Source organism: Orycteropus afer, unplaced genomic scaffold (genome assembly GCF_000298275.1).
Source record: "Orycteropus afer afer isolate SDZICR_OR568_19922 unplaced genomic scaffold, OryAfe1.0 scaffold00043, whole genome shotgun sequence".
NCBI classification, from domain to species: Eukaryota; Metazoa; Chordata; class Mammalia; order Tubulidentata; family Orycteropodidae; genus Orycteropus; species Orycteropus afer.
In genome coordinates, this window is record NW_006921630.1 from 11579330 (window position 1) to 11598850 (window position 19521).

General features: G+C 45.6%; 1 protein-coding gene across 1 annotated transcript in view; it reads right to left on the minus strand.

The window, feature by feature from the left end:
- The window catches only part of NMNAT2 (nicotinamide nucleotide adenylyltransferase 2), a 261763-nt gene that overhangs the window by 12608 nt on the left and 229634 nt on the right, over positions 1–19521 (minus strand). The window contains exon 8 of the mRNA XM_007937665.2: positions 16550–16626. Coding sequence (XP_007935856.1) covers positions 16550–16626 — 77 coding nt within the window. The remainder of the gene's footprint in view (positions 1–16549; positions 16627–19521) is intronic.

Below are 19521 nucleotides of genomic sequence, written 5' to 3' on the forward strand. Positions count from 1 at the left end.
ATCCTTCTCCAGGGAATGGTCCCTTCTGACAACATGACCAAAGTAGGTGAGACGAAGTCTGGCCATTCTCGCTTCCAAGGAGCATTCCAGCTGCTCTTCTTCCAGGACAGATTTGTTAGTTCTTTTGGCAGTCCACGGTATTTTCAGTATTCTTTGCCAGCACCACAACTCAAAAGGATGAACTCTTCTTCGGTCTTCCTTTTTCGTTGTCTAGCTCTCACATGCATATGAGGGATTGAAAACACCGTGGCTTGGGTTAGGTGCATCTTACTCTTCAAAGAGATATCTTTGCTCTTCATCACGTCAAAGAAGTCTTTTGTATATTTGCCCAGTGCAGTACGTCATCTGATGTCTTGACTGCTGCTTCCATTCATTGATGTTGATTGTGGAACCAAGTAATATGAAGTCTTTGACAACTTCAATCCTTTCTCCATTTATCATGATGCTGCTTATTGTGAGGATTTTCGTATTCTTTATGTTGAGATGTAATCCGCACTGCAGACTGTAGTCTTTGATCTTCATCAGTAAGTGCTTCAATTCATCCTCATTTTCAGCAAGAAAAGTTGTGTCATTGGCATATTGCAGGTTGTTAATGAGCCTTCCTCCAATCCTGATGCCACACTCTTCGTATAGTCCAGCTTCTTGGATTATTTGCTCAGCATACAGATTGAGTAAGTATGGTGAAGGGATACAACCCCGACGTACTCCCTTCCTGACTTTAAACCATGCAGTATCCCCTTGTTCTTCTGAGTCTGTCTTAGTCTGAGCTCCACTGAAACCTGTCCACCATGGGTGTCCCTGCTGGTATTTGAAATACTGGTGGCATAGCCTCCAGCCTCACAGCAACACGTAAGCCACCACAGTACCACAAACTGACAGATGAGTGGTGGAATGCACAGAGTAACTGTACCATAAAGAACTAGTCTATGTTCAACCATTTCAGGAGGTAGCATATGATTAAGAACCAATGGTACCAAAAGAAGCTCAAACTGCACTGAAGGTATTAGTGAAAAACAAGTCTCCGGGAATTGACAGCATACCAACTGAGATGTTTCAACAAGTAGATGCAACATTGGAAGCACTCACTCGTCCATGCCAAGAAATTTGGAAGACAGCTACCTGGCCAACTGACTGGAAGGGATCCATATTTGTGTCCATTCTAAAGAAAGATGATCCCACAGAATGTGGAAATTGTCAAACAATGTAGCTCTAGAAAGTCAAGGAAACAGATTTTCCCTTAGAGCCTCCAGACGGAGTGCAGTACCTTGGTTTGGGCCCAATAAAACCCATTTTGGACTTCTGACCTCTAGAATTGTAAAAGAATAAATTTGCATTGTTTTAAGTCACTAAGTTTGTGGTAACACACCAAAGCAACAAGAAACAAATCCCCTTCACCATCTCTCACTTGGATTACTCTGTCTCCTTATTTTCTTCTTCTCCTTTCAATCTATTCCCAACAGCCAGATAAATATGCTAAAACATAAGTCAAATTACGTTGCTCCTTGGCTTAAACTCCTTCATTTAAATATTACCTTCTCAATGAGACCTTCCCTGGCCACTCTACTGAAACCTGCATCCCTGCCTGCATCCACACACTCCCTACAGCTCACAGTCTCTACCCCCTTTTGTGCTTCATGTTCCTCCTTAGCACTTATCTCCACCTGTTATTGTTGTCGTTAGGTCCCAGGGAGTTGATTTTTGACTCATAGCAATACCATGTGATAGAGTAGAATGCCTCCATTGGGTTTCCTAGTCTGTAATCTTTACAGAAGCAGATCGCCAGGTCTTTCTCCTGCAGAGCCACTGGATGGGCTTGAACTGCCAACCCTTCAGTTACTAGCCAAGCACTGAACTGTTGAGCCACCAAGCCTCCTTTAAAAAAAAAAAAACAAACCAAACCCATTACTGTTGAGTCGGATCTGACTCATAGTGACTCATCCTCGGGTTTCCGAGGTAGTATCTCTATGGAAATAGATTGCCCATCCTTCCTTGTGAGGAGTGGCTGGTGGGTTTGAACCACTAGCCTTCTGGTTAGCAGTCAAATGCCTTAGGCACTATGCCACCAGAGCTCCTGAGGCTCCTTTACCTCCTCTTGACCGTATATATTCTCTTTTTTATTCTTAACTTATCACTTTCTCTCTCCTCGGTAAAGACAAGCTCCTTGTGGGTAGGGATTTTTTTTTTTTTTCATTGTTCTATTATGATAAGGAGCTCTGGTAGCACAGTGCCTAAGGCATTTGACTGCTAACCAGAAGGTTGGCTGTTCAAACCTACAGGCCACTCTGTGGCTGGTAAAGATTTACTACCTCAGAAACCCAAAGAGGGTTGCTATGAGTTGGAATCAACTCAAGGGCAGTGAGTTTGGTTTTTGGTTTGGTTTATATATAACAAATCATTTGCCAATTTAACATTTTTCATGTGGACAATTCAGTGACATTAATTATGTTGTGCAACCATCACCAGTATTTGTTTCCATATTATTTCATCACCATTAACAGAAATTCTGTGCCTCCTCCTCCCCCCACCTCTCACCCCTAAAAACGTGTTGCTGTCAAGTCGATTCTGACTCATAGTGACCATGTAGGACAGGGTGCCCCTCAGGGTTTCTAAGGCTGTAATCTTTACCTAAGTGGACTGCCACATCTTTCTCCTATGGAGCAACTGGTGGGTTCACACTGCCAACCATTCAGTTAGTAACCAAGCACTTAGCTATTGCACCACTAGGGCTCCTTCACCTCTTAACCACTAACAAAATTTAAGTCTACAGAGGGCAAGGATTTTTCTGTGCTTCGTTCACTGCTGTGTCCCCAGGTGAAAAGGACCTGGCACACCACAGGTGCTCAATACCCACTGCTGTTGAGTCGATTCTGACTCATGGTGACCCTCATTCTATTTCCAAGGTTGTATATCTTTACAGAAGTAGATTGCCTCATCTTCCTCCCACAGAGCAGCTGGTGGGTTTGAACCATCGACTTTCTGGTTAGTAGCCAATTGCCTTAGCCACGATGCCACCAGGGCTCCTTTATAGGTGCTCAATAGATACAGTCAAAGAAGTGAGTACTTGCAGTCTTCTTGGGGCAATTTTCATCAAGGAGTTAGCTGATAAACTCTCAGTGTCTCAGGGTATCAAAAGAGAAGCTCATCCTAATTGTTGGGAGCTCTGGGAGACCCAAGGAAGTGACTTTATAAAGACAGACTCAGGTCCCTATGACAAGCAGGGGTGACTTCACTTTTGCAGGTACTGAGGCCTGATCTGACTGATCGGAAGAATCTCCTGGGGGAGCTTTAAAATGAAATACAGTTCCCCATCTCTCACCCTAGAGACTTTGATGTGGCATGTGTAGGTTGGGCTGGAGCCTCTCACTGAAAGAGAAGCTCCTTAATGCTTCTGCTGTGCACCCATGTTTGAGAAATTATTGCTTTAAATCATATAGGCAGTTGGCTAAGCTGCCAACACTCTGGCCTGGCTTGGGTTGAATCAGCAAGCACCTCAGCAACTCTGGGGATTCCAGCAGAATGAGAACATCACAGGTGGGTCCTGGAGTGTGGGGGTGGCTAGGGAAGACATCTGGTGGAGGAAACAGAGGGCTCAGGCCCTCCCTGTCCACAGGCCATGCCAGAAGTGTGCCTAGGCCCCTGCAACTGAGCTCTTGTGCCAGCACTCAGTTGTTAGTTGCCATCAAGTTGATTCTCATTCATGGTGACAGAATAGAACAGTGTGCAGAGCAGACCTGCTCTATAGGGTTTTCAAGGTTGTAACCTTTCCAAAGTAGATCAACAGGACTATCTTCTGAGGTGCTCTGGGATAGGTTTGAACCACAAACCTTTCAGTCTGTAATCCGGCACTTAAGCATTTGTACCACTCAGGCACTCCTGCAATAGGGGTCCAGAACCTCCTGTGTCTTCAGAGTCCTCTGTAGGCCTGCTCTTGGCAGTAGGTGGTCAATGCAGCAGAAAGGTCCTTTCCTGGTGGTGACCAATGGGACCTCACACTGATGGACACTGGGCAGGGCTGGAGTATGCTTTTCTCCCCTAGCAGCACACTGTGGTCCTCTCAACTCATAGTGACCCTGTTCTGGTTACCTAGTGCTGCTTTGACAAGAATATATCACAAATGGGATGCTTGAACAAACAGGAGTTTATTCTCTTACAGTTTGGAGGCTTTAAGTCTAAGTTCAAAGTGCCAGGCTGTAGGGGCTGGGTGAAAGCCTCTCGACCTTGGGCTTCAGCTCTGTCCCTTGCTCCCAGCCCACTGAAGCTGGAGGCTTTTCTTCACTCAGACAGCTGCTGGATGCTGAGGCTAACAAGCCCAAGGTCAACAAACAAAATGGTACAGTACCGACGTTACCAAAGAACACGGCAGATCATTGATTTAAGTCCATTGAAAGTCCCAAAGTCAGCAGAGCATGGCAGGCTGCTGAACAACGACTTGGCTACATGCAGGGTTCAAGCATGCCATAAGCTAGAGACCATTCCCAAAGCTGTTTCTTACATATGGGAAGCAGACCACATAACCAAAGCAGCTACTTAGCTGCTCCAATAGCTTCCACCATGGAGTTAATTACCAACCTTATCAAGGGAAATAACTACATTCAGCTGCCCAGCCAAGTTGACATACAAACTTAACTACTACCACAGACCCCGTCCTTGGGTTTCTGAGGTGGTATCACTATGGAAGTAGATGGCCCAACCTTCCTTCCGAGGAGTGGCTGGTGGGTTTGAATCGCAAGCCTTCTGGTCAGCAGTAAAGTGCCTTAGGCACTACACTACCAGAGCTCCCAACTCAGCTCTAGTCTGTGTTATGTCTCAGAGGCAGAGATCTGTGACATTCATCCTGCTTTGACTTCCTGTTCACAGGCAGGGCTTTGATCTTCTAGTCTAAGACTCCCCAGAGGATGCAGGGGTGGGGAAGGGAAGAGGAAGTTGGGTGAGGTGCATTCTACTTCCCCAAATGTGAGGAATCTGAGGGAAGGATATGAAACACATTGAGGCAGGAAGCAACTTGGCCTTGGGAGAGAGAATACTCATGACCTAGGTGGCAAACTTCTTGGAAGGACTATAGAATTATAAATATCCCTCAGGAGGCTGAATTTTAAAACCTGCCCCACTAGGTTTAGGAGATGCCATGGGTGAGTGTCCACAGTCTTAGTCAGGCACTTTCCTAGGCACCAGGAACACAAGACAGATTTGACTTCATCTCTTGGAAAGCTCATTATCTAGTGAGGAGGCATTCAACAAATGATTGATTATTTTCAATTATATCTAGTGTTATGAAGGAGAAGTGGAAGTTGCTATTGGGTGGTTGATGTCTTGTGGTAACTAAAGTCTTATGGTAATTGGCAAAAGTTTGGGTCACAGCTCATGGTGGAGACTAACACTTTCATGGATTGAACTCCTTCAGTTTAGTTGGAAGTACCTTTCCATGCTTTTATTCAACAAATTTTTATTGTGTGTATGTGGTGAACAGGCACTGTTCTGATGTTGGCAAGTAAGACAAGCAAGGAATTCAGTAAGGGAGTCATCACCAGTCAACACCATCTTTTCGCCCAAACTCACCAAAATGACATATTTTTCTATTTTATATTCTATGCACATTCTAGGGAGCCCTGGTGGCATAGTGCCTAAGGCATTTGACTGCTAACCACCAGCCTTCTGGTTGGCAGTCAAATGCCTTACGCACTACATCACCAGAACCTCCTACTCTAATAACTGGCTGGGAGTTCAAACCACCAGCCACTCCTCGGAAGGAAGATTGGGCAATGTACTTCCATAGAGATATTACCTCGGAAACCCAAGGAGGGGTCGCTATGAGTCAGAATCAACTCGACAGCAGTGAGTTTGGTTTTTTTTTCTTAATACATATTCTATGTTTAGAATATATGAAAACATACTCTATATTTCTACTTGAAGTATATTGTTTCCAACAATATCTTGCTTTTAAAGATTGGGAATTGGAACCCTATTTAGAATTAATGTATTACATATCCTTTACTCACAAAACTTACCTTCTAGTGGGTAGAGCTTACAAACAAATAAATATATAAATAAGAAAATAACAGAGGTTAAGTATTACACTCAATATAAAACAAAATAGCCTTCAAGCTGAATCGTAAATGACAAGGAGAGACCTGACATAGCGATATCTGGAGGAAGAGCATTTCCAGCAAGGGCACAGTTAGTGCAAAGGCCCCGGGTGGGAAAAAATCGTTCAAATAAAGAAGCTGGGGGGCTGGAATGCAGAAAGGAGGGAAAATGAAGAACCTGATCATGATAAGGATGGAGTTTAATTCTAATTGTAATAAAAAGTTATTAGAGTAGGAGGCTCTGGTGATGTAGTGCCTAAGGCATTTGACTGCCAACCAGAAGGCTGGCATTTCAAACCCACCAGCCACTCCTCAGAAGGAAGACTGGGCAATCTACTTCTGTAGAGATACTGCCTTGGAAGCCCAAGGAGGGTCACTATGAGTTGAATTAACTCGATGGCAGTGAGTTTGGTTTGTTTTTTTTTAGAGTTGGAATTGACTCAATGGCACCCAACAACAACAACAGAGTGTTTTAAGCAGGAGGTTTTATTAATTAGTTATAGGATCAGGCTTACATTGCCGTACCATGGCAAGCCTAACTGCTAAGATCCTCTGTTGGCTCCTTCTGAGAGCAGGGGTCAAAACCTGACCTTCTCCTCCCAGAAGTGCTCTGATCTCTAGGTACAGGTCATTCATGACTCAGGTCCACTTGTGTTTCTTTCTGTCCCAAGTAAAGACAGTCCAGGATGACCATGCACAGTCAATAAGGAAGGGAAGAAATATTTAGTAAGCAATCCACTACGTGCCAGGCACTATACTAGGAGCTTTACTTAGAATCATATTTAATTCTTCCACTAACTATCTTATGACACATGTCCCTCAGCCCTCATTTCATAGGTGAGGAAACTGAGACTCAGTGTGATTTAATAAGTTGCCCAAGTTGCACAGCTCATAAGTGAGTTTGAATTGATGCTGGTCTGAGTTCTGGTGGCACGGTGGTTAAACTTGGGTGCTAACCAAAAGGTTGGAGGTTGCAACCCACCAGCCAGTCTATGGAAGAAAGATGTGGCAGTCTGCTTCTGTAAAGATTTACATATAGCCTTGGGAACTCTACGGAGTGGTTCTGTCCTATAGGATTGCTATGAGTTGGAGTCAACTCATCGGCAGTGGGTTTGGGTTGGTCTCTTTCCATCTTGCACTGTTTCTATATCTATTTTTAAGACTCATATTTCAGTGATTTGAAAATTTATTGATTTGAAAATGTTCTATTTTTTTTTCCTCCAGGCTTACCTTGGGCTAAGTCCTTGTTTCATTACTCTATGTCTGCCCCCTGGAGCATCCCAAAAAAAAACCAAACTCACTGCCATCGAGTCAGATCCGACTCAAAGAGACCTCTCCTTGGGTTTCCTAGGCAGTATGACTATGGAAGTAGATTGCCCAACCTTCCTTTGAGGAGTGGGTGGTGGGTTTGAACCACCAGCTTTCTGGTTAGCAGTCAAGTGCCTTAGGCACTACACCACCAGAGTTCCCTGCCTGGAGTATATACTTCTGTATACTTGTGGGTGGCATGAAAAAGATCCCAGGAGAGAGCACAGTCGAATGTAAGGGGCTTCTGAAACACACTCCATCCATTTCAGTGAAGAATCCTTAACCCTTATTCTGCCCCCTGGCTCTCTCTGAAGGGAAAGTGGGCGGAGACTAGTGTGGTCAGAGTCAGGAAGGTGGGAATGTATTTCCTGGATGGATCTCTTAACACAAATAAAAGAAGGGTGCTTCAGAGAGGCTTCCCAGAGGAAGTCATTCCAACACCTATTCCCAGTGGTGACAGGGGGTGTGGGAAGGCAGGGATTCCAAACCCAAGGCAAAAACCTGAAAAACAAACACAATAGCCCTTTTACACAAGAACCAGAATCCCCCGTGGCAGGAGCTGAGCCTCCTTCACTGCGCCTGTAAATTTGGCATCAGTCTTATCAGTGCAGGGGCCTAATCCCTGGGGTGGTCACGTCCATCAGCCTTCCCAGCTGGGGCAGGCCTGTCTGATAAAAACCATCTGAGCCTGAATAACCATTTGTCCTGGGGCCCTGGGATTTCTTCTAGAGTGGCTAGTGCCTCAGGCTTTTCTGTTTATTTTTGTTGGTTGTTTTCCCATAGCTGGTAGATACAGGAGCCAGTAAGCCCATGGGTGGTTGGTTCAAAAACTGTTGGATGCAGCCTATTACAGCCAGCCTGTGGCATATTGTGATTTGAGGAGTGCAGAAGGAAAAAGAAAAAAATTCCCTCAGTGGCCCATTTCTGGTGCCTAATATTCCATCTTAAGATTCATTCCTTTGAGTTAAATACTGACTCTTGCTCATTTAAAATGCAAATATTGTTTGAGAGCAGCTAATACATTTAATCATTAAACTTAATGATTTTGCCAGTTTGCTCAAAAGCCAGTATCTTCCCAGATAAAAACTATGATAATCTTATTTCAATCAGGTGGAACCATTTCCCCAAAAGGTCTTATTCCCACCACTAGATCTTTTACCACCCCCACCCTGCCTAGAGGAGCTCTGGTAGCATAGTGCCTAAGGCACTTGACTGCTCACCAGAAGCCTGGCTGTTCAAACCCACCAGCCACTCCTCGGAAGGAAGGTTGGGCAATCCTACTTCCGTAATGATAACTGCCTCGGAAACCCAAGGAGGGGCCGACTCGACGGCAAAACAACAACAACAACCCTGCCTAGACCACCACCTCTGTCAATTTGTCTTGTGGTGGCTTGTGTGTTGCTGTGATGCTAGAAGCTATGCCATCAGTATTTCAAATACCAGCAAAGTCACCCATGGTAGACAGGTTCCAGGAGCTTCCAGATTGAGACAGACTAGAAGGAAAGGCCTGGAGATCTACAAAAATTAGCCAATGAAAACCCTATGCATCACCCCACTTCTGTGGCTTCTAGCCAAACAAAAGACAGGCATAGGAGCTTTAGATTTACATTAAGTAGATACACTCCTTGGAGAGATCAATCATGGGAGAATAGAACGGCTTGTATGCACTGGGAGACAGCTCAGAGTGCAGGAGTGCAGGGGAGGGAAGGACACAGGGAAGAGGTAAGCGGTAAGGTATGGGGAGGAAGTGGGAGGAGAGCTGTTGCATTGTGGGAAATTGCAGTCAATGTCATGAGACAAACTGTATGTGAGCTGCTATACGGAAAGTGAATTTGTCCTATAAACTTTCACCCAAGTCACAATAAAAATGAAGGAAAAAAACCCTATGGATCACAACAGAATATTGTCTGATACAGTAGTGGAAGATGATCTGCTATGTTGGAAGGCACTTAAAAGACACCGTAATCACAACAATAGCCTTGAACACACCAACGATGTGAAGATAGCACATGACCAATCAACATGTCACTCTGTTGTACAAATGGACAGCAAAGTCAGAGTCAAACAAGAGGTGACTCCTAACAACCACCCTACCTAGAATTCTCTTCTCTTTCAACCCACTTAACTCAATCCTGCTCATCATTTAAAGCCTCGCTGAAGTGCACCCTCCTCTGTCATGGCCTGCCATGAATTATGTAATTATTCTGACATGTCTGTCTTATCTGGATTAGGGATCCGAAAACTTGCGTGAAATCCTGCTCTGCCATTCAAGTCACATCTCCTTAAGCCTCAGTTTCTGTAAAATGGGACTACAGATTCCACTTCACAGGATTGTTACAGGAGTTAAACGAGATAATCCATGAGAAAGTAGCAAAGTGTGTATTTTGTCTCCCTGGCTAGAATATAAAGTGTGCATGGTCAGAGACTTTGTTTATTTTGTTTTCTCTGTTTCTCCAGTGTCTAGATCCATGCCTGGCACATGGTCGGTGTCAGTCAACATTTTTAAATACAATGAATAAATAACAGACAACATTTATGGAGTGCTTACTAGGTTCAGGCACTCTTCTAAACATTTTTTTAGATATTTTATGTCATATAATATAAAGAAACAATAATAATAATAAAAGGATACTTTTATACTGCAAGTGCCTCAAGGACAAAAATATGCTATGTTCTTACCAGATACTCCATAAATATTTGTTGAAAGATTTGATTGAAGGAGAGGATACCTGAATTAGAATTAATTTGCCAGATTGTCTTCCATTATAATATGATGGACAAAGCAGCTGGCAGCACAAGATCCCTAGACGTTGGTTTTGTTTTGGGAAGAGGAGGGAGCATGAATGTTTCCTTTTTCACAGATCAGTTCACAGCTGACCCTGCAGCCTTTGGCCTTGATTTTCAACAGCTCCTGGTCCATGCCTGAAGACCTGCATCAGTGCTTAGTGTCACAATGCAGTGAAGCAAAGGACCCAGTCTGTTGGAGGACACTGGTCTTCTAATAAAAAATCTGGGAATGAATGGGGGTAGGTAGGGGCCGAGTTCTGATCTCCCAGGCTGGTCCAGCAGCTTGGATCTTAGTTCCCTCAGGAATCAAGAATGAAAATACCAACTGACAGGCCACACAAGCAGCCCTTTTGTGTTCTCTTTGAGAGAAACTTGATGAATATGTATGGAATTTTCCCCAAGGAATGTAAGGGGAAGGGGTGTGTCACTGGTCACAGAAGGTTAGAATTTGCTCTGGGCCAATGGGTCTTTGTGCCCAGTGGCAAATGCCAGGAGGGATGTTTTGGGGGTGGGGTTGGGAGGTTGTCCCTTCAGTTGTGTAATTAGATTTCTGCATGGCAGGAGTCAGTTCAGAGGTCCAAGGCAAAATAAAGAGCAAGACTGACTCAGTGGCAGGTTTGTGACTGTGCTAGAGAGGCGTTGGCAGTTCTGCTAGAACAGATATCTCTGTTGGTTCCCAGCCTCAGTGGAGGGACGGCTGCTCCATAGCCCCTTTCGCCCTTTCATTACAGAAGGGTGCAGAAACCCCTACTTCTCCTCAGACCAATTTGGACTAATGGTTTATTTTCTGCCTTGTTTCTGAGGATTCTGGAGAAGACATGGAAGACTGGGATAAGAAGTCAAGGCCTTGGATTTGTCTTTCTTTCTTTCTTTTTTTAACTTTTTATTGCAATTTGGGTGAAAGTTTACAGAGCAAATCAGTTTTCCATCCAACACACATTTTGTTTCATGTCATTGTTTGCAGTCCCCTCAATGTAACATCACTCCTCCCACATCCTCCCTAGGTTTCTCGTTTCCATTCTTCCTTCTCTCCTAACCCTTCCTGCCTTCTCAACTTTGTCCTTGGGCAAATGCTGCCTTTTGATCCCAAATGGCTGACTGGTCCAAGGAGTGCCTACCTTCCTAAAGTTATTGTTCACCTTGCAGGCCTATCTATTGTTTGGCTGAAAATTCAGCTACAGGAACAACTTCAGTTCCAGGCCCAAAGGATGACCAAGAGCCATAGTCTTGGGGGTTCCAACAGTCTCTATCTGAACAGTAAGCCTGGTCTTTCTATGACTTTGAGTTTTGTTCCACATTTTTCTTCCACTCTATCCAGGCCCTTCTAACATGATCCCTTTCAGAGCAGCTGGTAGTGGTAGCCAGGCACTATCTAGTTCTTCTGGTCTCAGGGTCATGGAGGCTGAGGCTCATGTGGCCCATTAATCTTATGGACTAATTGTTTCCAAGTGTCTTTTATTTTCTTCACTCTTCTTTGCTCTAGACAGGGAGAAATCAATTGGTGTACCTTAGATGGCTCCCTGTAAGCTTTTAAGACCCCAGTCACTACTCATCAAAGTAGAATGTAGAACACTGTCTTTGTGCACTATGTCATGCCAGTTGACCTTGATGTCCCCTGAGAGGACCTTTCCCTGAGAGGATTTTTCCAAGAAGGACTTTTGCTCTCCTTATCATCCTTCTGTCCCTCATACTGGCAATTTCAGGCCTTCGGGCTCACTAGCCTCTGAGCAGAGGTCTGTGGTCAACAACAGTCACTCAGGGCACCAGGAAATAAAGAGAAATATGTTCTGATACAGGGATGAATGAGTGGATGGATGGATAAATAAAATTTAGGCGAGAAGAGGGATCTCACATACTTCATCCCTATTAATCTCATTGTTAGGAACTGAAATCCCTAAAATGGGCCACTTCCAGGCAAATTCTAGTTGGTAGAATAAAAAAAAACCAAACTCACTGCCGTCAAGTTGATTAGACTCATAGTGACTCCACTTTGGGTTTCTGAGGTGGTATCTCTACGGAAATAGATTGCCCAATCTTCTTTCTGAGGAGTGGCTGGTGGGTTACTCTACTAGAATAAGCAGGTCTCACCCCATGCCCAGTCTTGAAAGACCTTCCATTTCCAGACATTTGAGATCCAACCTTCTTTAAATAAGGTCAGCAGGATGAATCACTGAGCACCTAACTAATTTGTGCTCCTAGCTCTACTTCTAGCAAAGAACTAGATCCTTGCTTTTGGGGAATTTTTCAAGGCAGAAAAAAAATTTGAAGTCAAAGGCCTTAAACTCATTGAAGATATATTGCTTAATGTCTCATGAGGGGAGAGGAAAGAGAATAGATAGGAAGAAGATGAGGTTACCTCCCCACACCACCTTTTGTCTCTCTCTCTCTCTCCCCACTTCCTCTTCCTCTTCCTCTCCCTCTCTCTCTCTCTCTCTCTCTCTCTCTCTCACACACACACACACACACACACACACACACACACGCTTATGCTGAAGAGGCTGGAGATCTGTGAAGCCAACCCCCTCCTCCCTCTAGTATGGCCCTGTAGGGGCAAGGCCTCAGAGGAGAAAGAAGACTGGCAGTTACAGGGGAGTGAGGACCAGCATTGGCTTCTCAGTCTCAGCCAGGAGTCCCAGGCCCCAGCTGCTCATGGAGACAGAGCGCCACTGAGGTGAAGAGACCATAACAAGGGAAGATGTCTGTGGTGACTGACAAATTGAAAGCCTGTCCTCATTTTCGAGGCTCACAGGAGCCTCTCCAGTTCTGGTCATCAGTAATGACTGAGACTGCTTCCCACCATCCCTATAGGATAGAGATTTGACTTTGAATATTAATTTTATTTAAATAAATTAAACATGATATTTCTGGTAGATCTCTGTTGTAAGCTGAGATTCACATTTGTTATATGAAGAAACAGCTCCTTGATTTGTTTGCTTCTCTACCTCAGATTCTAAGTACCCCTCATATTTGCTGTGGGTTGAATCAGGGGACTGCACACTTGGTTGAGTGGGGGTGGGAGACAGTGCTGCTCTAGGTTCTAGAAAACCATCTGGAGTGAGCTTTGAGGGTCTGCTTCACCCGAATCCCCCAGCTGCCTGTGCCCTGAACTGGATGGACAGGATAGAGGAACGGTCCCTGCTGGCCTGGAACTGTTGTGCTCTGTATCTGTGGGTGTAGCCAGGCCAGATATCCTGAGTCTCCAGGGTGACCAACCATCCTTATTCCCAGACAGTTCCCAGAACGTGGAACTTTCTGTTTTAAAATCCACAAGAAGTCCTGGGCAAACTGCAATGAGTCCACCACCCTATCTTACTGTTGATTCCTTGTCTCATCCATCCCTGGATTCCAGCGGATTCTCCTAAATCATCCATCTCAGACTGGGGAATAGCAGGGTGGTAAGAAAGTCCCGAAGAGCCCTGGAGGCACAGTGGTTAAAGTGCTCAGCTGCTAACCAAAAGGTCAGAGGTTCAAACTCAAACAGCTGCTCCAAGGGAGAAAGATGTAGCAATCTGCTTCCCTGAAGATTTACAACCTTGGAAACTCTATGGGGCAATTCTACTCTGTCCATAGGGTCATAGAATCCAAATCAACTCCACTGGAATGGATTTGGCAATGGGTAAGAAAGTCCCTTCCCTTTTCCCATGACCACTTGCAAGGGATTGAAATTGTGTGACACCTTTAGGAATGTAAAAGGGGAAGAGAGTCAGGACTGGGACTGTTCAAGTGAGAACATGGTTGAACGGGTCAAGGTTTCACTCCACCTCCATGGTCACATTGCTGGTAATCAACAGCTATTGTTTTCCCAACTTTTGTGTTTTAGCCAAGGAGTCATGTCCCCTAAATGTCATTAACTATGCAGAAGAGGAGAGATCTTGGGTACTTTTCTCTGGTCCTCAAATGTTCACATCAAGAGTGTCATTTTGGAGAGAATTTAGAGAAGCTGCAGTCAGCAATCTATTTGGGAGAAACAGAGTGGAACTTGTCTTGTTGGGAGGGCTCCAAATTATATAAGTTTTAGGCCAGAAAACCTGGGTTGGCCCTCAAGAGGAGGCTGCTCACACAACTAGCAAACAGCCTCCCCGCCCAGAACGCCCTGCTCCTCAGCACACTTCAGGCTGCTGCTTTAGCTGCCAACCTCATCCCTCTAAATCCCACCCTAACTGCCCAGTCTGCAGGGGATGGGACCCAGGCAATTGCTTGGATTTGCCTGGATTCCTAAAAGGGCTTTGCTGAGATCTTGTCTAGAATTTTGCCTGCATTACTTTTTACTTTCACAGTACCTTGTGAAGCAGAGAGGAAAGCAAAAGCAAATTAAACCATTTAATCCAGAACTGAAAAGAGGTTAGAATTTCACCTCCAGGAAATTGTTCCAGGTGGAGATGAAAGGACTGTACAATATAATTTGCTTCACTAAAACTCTCCCTCACTTCTTGGTTATCTCATGGCATGTCAGCACTTATGGCCTTCATCTTGAATATCTGTCTATGTGTCTATTAAGGTAAATTCTTATTAGCATTTGTTGCATGTTAACTGGGTGCCAGGCACTGTGCTTGACATTTTACATGAACAATCTCATTTAATTCTCTCCAAATTCTACACCAAACCAAAACCCATTTCCATTGAATTGATTCCAACTCATAGTGACCCCCATTGGGTTTCCAAGGCAGTAAATCTTTACAGAAGTAGATTGTCCAGTCTTCCTTCCATGGAATGGCTGGTGGGTTTGAACTTCTGATCTTTTGGTTAGGAACAGAGCACTCTATAAACTGTGCCACCACAGCTCCTATGTAGGGAATAAAACCAAACCAAACGCATTGCCATCACATCCTATTCCAACTCACAGCAACCAGATAGGACAGAGTAGAACTGCCCCACAGGGTTTCCAAGGCTGCAATCTTTACAGAAGCAAACTGCCACATCTTTCTCCAGTGGAGCAGCCGGTGGGTTTGAACTACCCACCTTTCAGCTGGCAATCAAGGGCTTAACCACTGTGCCACTAGGGCTCCTTAAGTATGGGATACTCTTGGTGAATTGTGTGAGTCATTCAGAGAATAGTCAAACTCAAAGGAGCTGGGGGAGCTAGCCAGTCTGATTCGGAGGGAATCATGTAGACTCCCCAGCTTGCAGCTGGTATCCTGGAAGAGTAGAGGAAAACTGAATTGGGAGCCAGCTGGTCTGAAGTGGAGAAAGTGATGTGGACTCCTGAGTTAATAAATGGCTGGCACCTGCTGACCTAGCCCCAGGTGGCTGCATATGACAGGGAGAAGAGCTGCATGGGCAGCTGGGGTCTAAACTGAATAGGAAAGCAAAGCTGAGATTTCCATTAGATGCAACTGGTGTAGGGAGTGAGGTTTTTTATCCACCACACAATTTGGCATCAGAGGTGGGTGATCTCAGTCTCCCTGGACTGGTTTGCACACATACATACATGAAAAGATTTCATATGCCTATGTCTTGCCACCTAATCTAGAGTGCAAATATTTGGGGGCACAGACAGTGTTTAATATTTCTCTAGCATCTCCAAATATTATAGACAGCATGCTAAAGATTTTATAGATTAAAAACAAAAACAAAAACACTGAGTCTCAGAGGAGTTGAGATTTGCATGAGGCCACACAAGAAGTTAATTAAAAAGTACTAGATCTGGGATGGATTCTCTGGAGATCCAACAGCAATGGGGCTATAGGCTTGGCTAGCAGTAGCTCAGGCTATCAGATTAATGAATTAGTGGAAGAATTAATAGAATTAAAGACTATCAGCAGAAGTCTTTAATGCATGTCAGCGGTAACTCCATGAATTAGCTGGTTTAAGATCATCACACTCAGATCTGGCAACAAAAGATGTTGATTGCACTTCTAAGTGGTATGAGTTTAAAGGTTTGGTTCACTCTGTCTCAAATCAATAGCCAGGAGGATCCTACTGACCTTTTGCCATCAACTTCCCCCCTCTTGACCCCTTTTCTCTTGTTGAGGGAATTCTAGGATGGTATTAACTACCTCTTCAAAAGGAATGAAAGGAAAACAAAACACAGAAATGTCAAAAGGACAGAGCATTTGTGTGTGTGTGTGTGTGTGTGTGTGTGTATTTCACACCAAGCACTTCTTGGAGGAAGGTATTCTGCAACTCAGATTGCTTGTATGCCAGGGGCTTTACAGCAGCAAGTTTGAGGAGGAGAGGGTAAAAATGCAGTAGGAGATAAAGCTTGGGGGTAGGGGAGAGTTTTCATCAGCAGCATGTGAATGGATTGCCCTCCAGGAGCTCACAGGAGGCAGAAACGCAGAGGAGGAAGGCTGTTGGGAAGGGAAGACTAGACTGGGGGCCCTCCCTATCCTTCCCCATCCCAGCCTTGGTGGCATGACCTTGCTACTCACATCTGCCTCGTTCCAGAGCCCTGGGATGCAGAAGGACTCCAGCAGGTCACTGCCACACAGCAGTAAGATCCGCAGCTCTGACAGGAGGGAACAAAGTTTGCAAAGGGAGTTAGTAGAGATCCTGGGAAGCGTTCAACTTTCAGCTGGCTCTTTCTGAAGGCCCCTCTGGATGAACATCCAAATCCCCATTCTTGTGGCTCCAGAGCCCCGTTCTTCTAGGCACCCCAGTACCCACAGTGTATGCAATTCAGAAACCTTCGTGTGGTCCTTCAGGCTCATTTACATACCACTCTCATCCCCTGTGAGAAGAATTACTCATGCAGGAAGCATGGGGCAGGGTGGGTGACCAATTAGCCTAGTTTGTCCAGGACATGGGTCTTTCAGTGCTATATCAGGCTGGTTGTTCACCCCAATAGAGGCTGGCCCAGCTAAGTGTCTTGTCTAAGATCTAAAGGACTCTTGTCATATCAAACACAAGTGTCATAGGGGTTAGGACTCTCTTCTATTGTACATTATCTGGAGTTTGTCTCCCTTCCCAAGAGCTGACACAAAGGCGGGCGCTAGGGAGGACATCGTGTGCACCCATGAGTGGCTGAATTTATCAGATGCAGCCTTTCTCTACATACATGGGCACTGTCTTCAGCAAAGGGCTCGGGCAGCCAGGCTGAGGTAGCCCCTCCCACATACAATTCCTGGCACCCAGGCAGGCTTCCTGCTTGTCAGTTGTTTTCCTTCCTTCATTAAACCCACTCTGAATTATCCCAGTGAGGCCTATTGTCTTTTAAAACAGGCAGCAAACCAACTGGCTCATTAAAACTGAATAATGGGGAAAAGGAATCCTGGGAATCCCAGAATTCTATGGGGAGAGTCTCAGCCTGGGATGTAACCCCCAGGCATTCCAGGCCCATCTGTCCAGAGGCTGTGGCTGTCAGGCATCCTATCAGAAACAAAGCCCTGTTCCAAGTTCAGCACAAGCCCCACAGAGGCCACTGCTATCTGTACCACAGGCTACAAGGCACCTGCTGGTAGGTCTGCCTGCCTTGACGCTCCCTAGCTGGCTCAGGCCCTGATGAGGACTTTGAGATGGTATGCTTGCCCCCACTGCAGAGGGAATCTCTGGTTATCTCTAAGGTGGGTGGAAGGCTGTTATACTGAGGACAGACATTGCCAGCACCTCATCATCCTATGGTCTGGATAGCTGACCCACCTCAGCCCATGGAGCACTGGGATTTTAACTCCTAATATTCCTGCTGTCTCTCCTCTCCTCCCCCTATCATATTATAGTCTAATGATCTGTTTATGTGCAGGACCTTAATTTATCTTTGATCCCCAAGGCATGGCAGAGTGACTGGCACACACAGTGCCACATTCGGGACATGCTAAATGAGTGAATGAATGGGCAAGCTGATGACAGAAGCCAAACAGCTGCCTGAGAGTCTAGGGTAGCTGTCGAGTCCTCTGCTCTTGTGGCCATGGAGGCACCAGGGTAAATTCTTGCCTGAGTTGGTGACACCTTCCCCAACTCCAAGGGATTGTTAGGCATGGAGCTGCTGGCCCAAATCCTCACCTATGGGAGATGGTCTCAGACCTGGCAAGGCTGAGAGGAGCAGAAGGAGCTCATTCCTAAGATCCTATCCGTCCCCACTCCCTGCCTCGGAGCCATCTAGAGATCCAGGTTGGTTCCCTGCTGCAAGGCTGAGGATCTGTACCTCTGGTCTCCTAAAAATGCAGTTGGGTGGCCATGTCCAGAGGACCGCCTTGTCCTCAGTTTCCTCTACATCAGTGGTTCTCAATGGGGGGCAATTTTGGCCTCCAGGGGACATTTGGCAACATTTAGAGACATTTTTGATTGTCACAACTAGGGTGGGGAAACTACTGACATCTAGTGGGTAGTGTCCAGGGATACTGCTAACCATTCTATAGTGCACACGACTAGTCCCCACAGCGAAGAATTATTCAGACCCAAAGGTGCATATTGCTGAGGTTGGGAAATCCTGCTCCATAGCCATGAAAAAGATTCTCTTTTCTATTCCCAAGCCATGTATGTACTTGTCTACCCAAGTGTAGTGAAGGAAATTTTGTTTTAAGCCAAAGCACAGAAAGTTAAATTGTGGGGTCTTGTGAGACCCCAACAAATGTGCTTGCCATAGATAGGGAGCTGGCCTGGTGTGAGATCCCTCCTGAGGCCGCTGGAGGGCAGCAGTGTTTGCTCCCGGTTTATTGTATGAGCCTAACTAACGTTTCAAGCCCTCAACCTTCAGTCTGGCGCAGCCCCCGAGGAGCAGTTACCCGATTAGGAACATCAAAATGGGGCCATGGATGCTAAATGAGCCAGGGGAAAACGGCTTTTTCTTTCTCGAGAAGTATGCAAGGAAATTTCAAAATGGGAACGAGAGCTGCGAGGCCTCCCAGAGCTCAGTGACCTGGAGGCTGGGCAGCTTCCTCCAACGCCTCGGGGGCGCACCCTGCTTCATTCCCCAGTTCACCCTCCATCCAGGGTGGGCAGGCCTAGTTCTGTGCTCACCCAGCACACTCCCCTCCCAGGAATCCTGGCTATGTGAATGAAGCCCAGGCCCTGAGGCCCATTTCAGCTCCCAGGGCACACAGAGGCAGCTCACAGGCCACAAAAGTGTCCTGAGAACGGAAGCCACCGCGCTTTTCCTTTCTCCCAGCCTACACCTGCTCCAATCCCCTACTACCACTGTTCTTTCCTGTCTCCAACACTCTAGTGGGCTTCTTCTCTCAGTGAACAGAATGGATGAGGTGTGGGACAGACAGAGCCTCAGTCAAAGCCACAAATGAGAGAGGTCACTCCCAACTCCCATTTTCCATCACCCCACAATGGGGAAGGAAGCTAAGTAAAATGGATCTAAGACTACATACCCCTCACAAGCACTGGCGTGGTGCAAATGATTAATGCACATGGCTGCTAAATGAAAGGTGAGAGGTTCAAGTTCACACAGTGGCAACCC